Source organism: Ascaphus truei, chromosome 5 (genome assembly GCF_040206685.1).
Source record: "Ascaphus truei isolate aAscTru1 chromosome 5, aAscTru1.hap1, whole genome shotgun sequence".
Taxonomy (NCBI): domain Eukaryota; kingdom Metazoa; phylum Chordata; class Amphibia; order Anura; family Ascaphidae; genus Ascaphus; species Ascaphus truei.
Window position 1 is genome coordinate 282,364,676 of NC_134487.1, and position 7,835 is coordinate 282,372,510.

Below are 7,835 nucleotides of genomic sequence, written 5' to 3' on the forward strand. Positions count from 1 at the left end.
TGTCCCCATAGTCGATAATTGGCATTAGCATCTGCTGTGCGATGCACTTTCTGACCAGCAGATGAGGATTTGTTCCTGTAAATTACACCTAGTTTGGCATAGGATTTGGATGTCAGGGTATTAATGTGCATCCCAAATGTTAAATGGGAGTCAAACCATATGCCCGAGTATTTGAAACTTGTAAGAGGAGTTAGGGTGGTTTTAGCGTTCGTTCTGATCTGGAGCTCAGTCATTAGAAGCTTTAAAAATGTAGCCTTGGTCCCAAATACCAATATATTCCCGGGACAGCAGTTACTGACCCTATATTATATGTAATAAATATTAACCCGTTATATATTCCCGGGACAGTCATTACTGAACCTTTATCATATTTAATACTTGCGAACACCGTAGTCTAGTCTGTCGTATCTATTGTGATACTGTATCTTCGTATGAACAGGCAAATCTATTCAAACTCAGCTCTAACTAACCCGTGTGGCTGGTGATGGAGACGCAGATATGCGATGCAACTTGATTACTGGTTTGCAGCTGATCAGATGAGACACAACCTTCCCAATTTGTTATGCAGTTACATAGTAAATGAGCTTTAAAAAACATCTGTCCATTGAGTTCAACATTTGCCAGAACAGTGATTTCTCAAATAAATGTGTAATGGCAAGTCCCACGCAGTATAGGGGGTCCCTGAGCCTGTGTGGGGACTGCGTACTTATCAACGACCCAAACTGCACCTTAGTGTGGGAGCTATAGCTATCAATTACAGCACCAGCTTCCAAAGCCCCCCCCCCCACGAGCTCAGGACACTATACTGCCTGGGATCGATCACACAATTTGGTTAGTCATAGTTCAATGAGTAGCAATCAGATTTATTAATAGGAGTTCACAGGGCAAATATTTTCTACCAGGGCGGGCGGTGTAAATAAGGTTGGGAACCGCTGATCCAGGGGAAGGAAAACAAACGTGGCAGGTCTTTATTTTTTAACCCTTCATATTTCCCAGTAATGAGTTATTAGCAAAACCCCCTGTGCATTGTATAAGAATCTATACACGTGGTGATGTATACAGCTGTAACATGCATACATATAATGAGGTTTCCGTGATGATAATACCCTCTCTGCATAGTGTAAGGGGCTACACATAGAGACTTAGTGACTTAGTATATAGACATACACAGACGTTATAAGGCGTTGCTGTACTAAGGATTGGAATGATGTAATAACCGCTTTGCTTTGAGCCTGACACTTGAGAGGGGGGGGGGGGGGGGGTTGTATATGTATTTGGTAGATATACTGAGCTTTGGGGTGGGAAGTGCAGCACAAAACATTATCCCAGACAGATATATACAGGTAGAGTCCGCCACAGCAGATCAGCTGCTCATCTCAGGCAGAGCTTGGAAATTAATATGTTCTCCTGTCGAGAGGAGTTAACATTGCCCATCACTGCCAGAGTCCAGCACACAACAGGTTACAAGAAACCCTGCAATACTCCCCTGTGTATCATGTGTAGTGTGCACATATTGTAGACACATTGTTACCCTGTGTGCTATAAGCAGCCTCCTCACCACACATAATATCCATCTACAAACACACAGGGACACCCATGCACACAGACAGGACACACTCGCACAGAGAGAGAGACAGACACACACACACACAGACACACAGACAGACAGACACGCCCTTCATATCCTCGCAATCCAACTTCCAGACAAACTCACACACAGATTACATGCCCGCCTTCGCCAACCCCCATTACAGTGCGGGCAGTGCGTGTGCCGGGGCAGTGCGTGTGCCGGGGCAGTGCGTGTGCCGGGGCAGTGCGTGTGCCGGGGCAGTGTATTTTGGGTGTGCTCTGCTGCTCCCCCCGCGAGGCCCTGGCTCACACCTCATTCTTAATGTACAGATTGGATGATCAGGACACCGAGTGTAAACTCTATGTTGTATACAGACACCGGCTTTCGTTGCAGATTATATACTGATATACTGCGAGAAAAGAAACCCTGCCCTGAAGAGCTGACAATCTATGTGCTGTATGGTCTTTGTACAGCGGTGAGAACACTGTGGGCACCATATAAATAAAGGACTTTATGGCATATTAAACCTCCTTTTTGAGTTAGACCGTGTGCCTTCTTCTTTGTACTGGAACATTTGGGACTACAGGAGCTCCCCAGGACCAGCGCACCGGCAGCTAAGTACCCCACCTCTATTACCATTGATATTGAGTGCGTGTCTCATCCTCTGTCACCATATAAATAAAGACATACATACATACGTTTCTTATTCCAGGCTAATGGAAAACTTGTTTATAGAATAAGGAGAGGTTCAGGTGAGGCTGTGTTAGAGACAATAGCAACAGGGAGAGAGAGCGCAGGAAAGAGGAGAACGAGGAGGACGTTCTAATAAATGTAATGAGATACAGAGATAATGAACGCAGCAAGTGTAATAATTCCTGAGCAGCGTGGTTAGAGCTGGGAGATATATACGCACCACTCTCCAGCACGTGGTAACCCTCACCACACTCACCCCGTTCCTTTACGTGCTTTTCCTGGGGGTTTGCTCAGAGGGCGTTGGGGTGCTGACCCCCCCAGACTCTCTGGACCCCGTCCTGTGGGATCTCTTCATGTTGGGGGAGGAAGATTCTAGAGAAGAGGAGCAGAAGTGATCATGTACCAAAGGGGTGTACAGGGAGAGATGTACAGGGAAAGGGTGTATAGGGAGAGAGATGTACAGGGGGGGGGGGGGGGTGTATAGGGAGAGGTGTACGGGGGGGTGTATAGAGAGAGGTGTATGGGGGGGGGGTGTATAGGGAGAGGTGTATAGGGAGAGATGTACAGGGGAGGGTGTATAGGGAGAGATGTACAGAGGGAGGGTGTATAAGGAGAGATGTACAGAAAGAGTATAGTGAGGTGTGCAGGAAGGGGGGGGAGTATAGGGAGAGATGTACAGGGGGAGGGTGTATAGTGAGATGTGCAGGAAGGGGGGGGTGTATAGTATAAGAATGTGGGGATGGGATGTATAGTATAAGAATGTGGGGATGGTGTGTATAATTAGGGAATAAGGGAGGGACACTTGCTCCTCACTTGGATGTCACTGGTCATTCTGCTCCAAACCAACAAGCACCCCCCCCCCCCATTCAAGCACTTCCCTAGCAAAGTGACCTGTGACACCCTACATTTCTATCAGTGAGGGGTTAATACGGCAGACCCCACACAAAGGATGACACCCCAAATACACTCCCTCTAATACTGACACCCCACATATACCCCTCTGATACTGACACCCCAAATACACTTCCTCTCTAATATGGACACCCCACATATACTCCCTCTGATACTGACACCCCACATATACTCCCCCTGATACTGACACCCCAATTACACTCCCTCTAATACTGACACCCCACATATACCCCCTCTGATACGGACACCCCATATACCCCCCTCTGATACTGACACACCACATATACTGACACCCCATATACACTCCAACTCAAATACTGACACCCCACATATACCCCCTCTGTTCGGGTCACTCACCCGCTGTCTCGCCGCTCCTCTTTCTGCCTCGGGATTCCGGCTCTCCCTCGGCGCCCGGTTTGGGGTGAGCCTCCCGCCTGCCGTTGTCGCTCGGTTTGGGGTGAGCCTCCCGCCGGCAGCTGTCGGGGGTGCCCGGTTTGGGGTGAGCCCCCCGCCGGTAGAATTCGGGTGTGCCGGGTCCCGCGGGCTCCCAGAGCAGTGGCCCGTCCAGCGGCCGGTGATTAGCGAAGTCGAAGTTCCACCTCGCCCGCTGCTCCGTCTCCCGGGCGCGCCAGTTCCGGGCGAGGTCCCGGGCCACCTGCTCGTGATCCACCGGTCCGAACAGGCAGCGGCGGGTGGGCGGGCGCGGGGAGCCCGGGGCTCGGGACACCCGCTCCACACCCGGGGACAGGCGCACGTCCGACATGGGGGGGGGGCACTCCGGGTCACCCGCCGGCTGCGGGCACCTCCTGCGGGGGTCACTTGTGTCCGGTTGTCCGGGTCACTCGGGGGCTGTCAGCGGGTCACCGGGCTCCTGCACTTGCCCAATATGGCGGAGGCAGCGCCCGGTGTGGGGGGGATTTAAACGCCCTCTGCCGGTGATTGGCTGCAACCGGGAGCCGCCCGTCCGGGGGAAGTTAAGGTGGAACGGGCGAGATCCGGGGGTGACCCGAAACACCGCTAACATGATTTTATACACATATACATACATACTGTACACACACATTATACATACATACACATATACTTACATAGAGAGATGTGTATATATATATATATATATATATATCTATACACACAATATATGCATACTGTACAGATACATTATACATACATACACATTATATATATATATATATATATATATATATATATATACACACACACACACACACACACACACACACACGTATATACATTTTTAAATGCAGCGCTAACCTATTGTTAATGAAGTATAAAGGGAACGGATAGTGATAAATAAGGATGCAATGTATATGGGGTACGTGCTGTGAAATAATATTCAATCTGCTAAATATATAAATAAATAGATGAATACATTAAACAGGTGTAGAAAGTGAAATAGTTTTCAAACCAGTCCCAATAAAGTGATCAAGATGAAATGTACACATGCAGAAAACAGTCCGCTACGGAGTAAGCTGAAGCTGCTAGGTGATCATATGAATACCTACAAAGCAGAGAGAAAAAGAAGCGCCAGCTCCATAGCATAATATGTATACAATATTTATTAAACTGAAGAGAGTAGTCACCAGGACTTGCTCTCACATAATTGTGTGATAAAAGTGACATTCAGTTGAGAGAAAGCTGTAAGCGGACGCATCAGCTGGGGAGCGGAGCTGAAGGTAGTACACAGGCGTTGGTTGTGAGTTATGTCTCTGCCTTAGGGTGTACTCATCTGGAATAGTTAAAGTCCACAGCAGGGCTCCTTTGTTTCCCCGATGCCAACGATGTGATGTTTGCGTCACCGATACACCGTGGCTAGTCTCAGGGATGGCGTCACCTCTCAGCGCTTTGATCTGCTCCTTCACATTGTGTGTCACTACGTGAAAGAGCGGATCAAAGCGCTGAGAGGTGACTCCATCCCTGAGACTAGCCACGGTGTATCGGTGACGCAAACATCACATCGTTGGCATCGGGGAAACAAAGGAGCCCTGCTGTGGACTTCAACTATTCCAGATGAGTACACCCTAAGGCTGCGTCCATGGTAATTTCAGCCGTGCGGAGGCTAAGGGAAAGCGGGTGCTTTCCCCGGCCATGGTACGCGCGCTGTGTGTGCGCGCACACACACACACACACACAGCACATTCACTTGTCTTAGACAGGTCTGCAACCCTGCTTTTCACCATTATCACCTAGTATACAGTGCTTCCACTGCAGCAAGGGATTCTGGGAAATGACATGCAAATGAGTACACAGTGCCACCTTTTGTCTCAAGACCACATTACATAGTGTGTATGTAGGTTATGGTGGGTAAAAAAAGTGACAAAAACCCTCCACAGTAAAGCATATAGCAAATGGAAATATTACTGTATGTTCATTTGCATGTCTGAGACAGGTCTGCAACCCTGTTTTTCACCATTATCGCCCAGCACACAGCACTTACACTGCAGCAAGGGATTCTTTGCATCTCACCCCAGCCTATGCTTAAAAGCTGTGTTTAAAGCAGCATGCATTGGCTTAAGGGTTGCTCGTGTAATATGAGCTTGAGACAAAAGGTGGCACTGTGTGCTCATTTGCATGTCATTTCCCAGAATCCCTTGCTGCAGTGGAAGTGCCTTGTGCTGGGCGATAATGGTGAAAGACAGGGTTGCAGACCTGTTTAAGACATGCAAAAGAACATACAGTAATATTTCCATTTGCTATATATATATATATATATATATATATATATATATATATATATATATATATATATATATATATATATATATATATATATATATATATATATATATATATATATATATAACACACACAGTCACATGTATATACAGTATACACACAATTTTAGCAGCATCTGAGCCACAGTGTATATAGCTAATCAGTGATTGATATAGCTCTACCTCTCATTAGCTATATGCACCGTGGCTAAGATGCTGACGTGTGTGTATGTAACATATATACCCCGCCTCACTGGATCTAGCAATTCCACCACAAAAGTAGCTCGAGTCCCCGTGGTCCTCAGTGCCCCACCCTGTCAGGTTCTCGGTGAAGGGCTTAAATCCTTTGTATGGCGTTGTCTCGTTTACCTGTATGCTAACTAGGTGGTCGTTGGTGTCGGCGACTACAAGGGACTAGCACAGGGAACCGAAAGGTCACAAATCTTTCTTATTAATCCTTACCTGCCCAAGCAGATGCACAGAGCCCCACCGGCCGTAAGGCCACTGACCCAGCATTGCCACTCTACTTTCCCCCATAACAGCTACAAGTCGCTATACCAGCAAGACCATCCTGCTCAAGGTGAAATCGCCCATCCTAAGCGGACATCACCCCATCACTAAAATATCCAGCCAATTTCCGACAGATGTACATGTACACCAGGAGTGGCCAACTCCAGTCCTCAAGAGCCACCCACAGATTAGGGTTTAAGGATATCCCTGCTTCAGCACAGGTGGCTCAGGCTCAGTCTTAGGCCTGGGACATAATGTGTTTAAGCGCGCTGAGGCGCGCTCCTGCTCTGCCTCGCCTGTTGAAAATGGGGCTTTTCCCTGTCCTTGCAGGCGAGGCAGTGAGCGCGCTCTGGGGGCGGAGGCGTGCCAGGAGGAGGAGCGGGAGGCGGGGCTAGTCCCCCACTCCCATTGGATGGGAGCGGTCACGTGACCGCTCCTCCGCTTCCCCGAGCGGCAAATTTCAAACCTGCCTATCTCGGCAAAGTTTCTCAGCCTCCGCACGCATCAGCGCGCATGCGGAGTGAGAAACTATAGCCGCGCTGATGACAGATGCAGGGGCTTTGTGCATCTGCTTAGCGCGGCTCAGCCCGCCTCAGCGAGCTTAAAACTCACTATGTCCCAGGCCTTAGGCTAAGTCCCCGCTAGCGCTGATTGGGCGGCGCTTGCTGCGGGGAATTACATACATATATCGATATTAGTCCCCGCTCACACGCTGCGCTCGTGCACACACGCTCAGCCACGATTGGGGCTTAGGTAAACAAAAAATATATACTTACCCGCGCGCTCAACTACCTGCAATGCGCGCGTGCGTACAAGCAGGACACCCGGCGCTCATGCTTGGAGCGCTCTCCAAGCATGAGCGCGCTCCGCGCCAGCGGGGACTCAGCCTTAGACTGAAGCCACTGTGCTGAAGCAGGGATATCCTTAATCCCTGAGCTGTTGGTGGTCCTTGTGTACACCATCATGCTGGACCAAAACCCTTGGGATAAAAAGAGAAAGAAACACTAATAAACAAATAGATAATATTGAAACCTGTTAAAATGGGGTACACAAGAATAATGGACTTTCCCTTAAAGTCCTACGATAAGTCAACAGTGTGACTTCCCAGCATTCCCAAAGTATTGAAGATAAAGTGCATGTGAAAAAAGTAAGTATATATTTTTTATAGCATTGCAAATGAATAAATACCACATAAATCATTAAAAAACATTGTCAATAACTATCAAAAAAAAGCATTCCATATTCAATAAGCGTTCCTAACCAACGTTCAAAAAAACTCTACAAAAAGGGAGAAAAGAAAAAAAGAAATAAGGTACAAAGAGTCACACAGAGCAGGTATATCACTATACCAGGCCCGTCAAACTCACAATAGCTTGGGGGACGATTCTTAAGTCCGACTGCCAGACTCGGGCCGC

General features: G+C 48.1%; 1 protein-coding gene across 1 annotated transcript in view; it reads right to left on the reverse strand.

Moving 5' to 3' along the window:
- The window catches only part of CDKN1B (cyclin dependent kinase inhibitor 1B), an 8,194-nt gene extending 4,074 nt beyond the window's left edge, over positions 1 to 4,120 (reverse strand). Inside the window, exons 1-2 of the mRNA XM_075602297.1 lie at positions 3,533 to 4,120; positions 2,520 to 2,635 (exon numbers count right to left, since the gene is read on the reverse strand). Coding sequence (XP_075458412.1) covers positions 2,529 to 2,635; positions 3,533 to 3,938 — 513 coding nt within the window. The 5' untranslated portion in view covers positions 3,939 to 4,120 and the 3' untranslated portion in view covers positions 2,520 to 2,528. The remainder of the gene's footprint in view (positions 1 to 2,519; positions 2,636 to 3,532) is intronic.
- Positions 4,121 to 7,835: the final 3,715 nt, after the last annotated feature.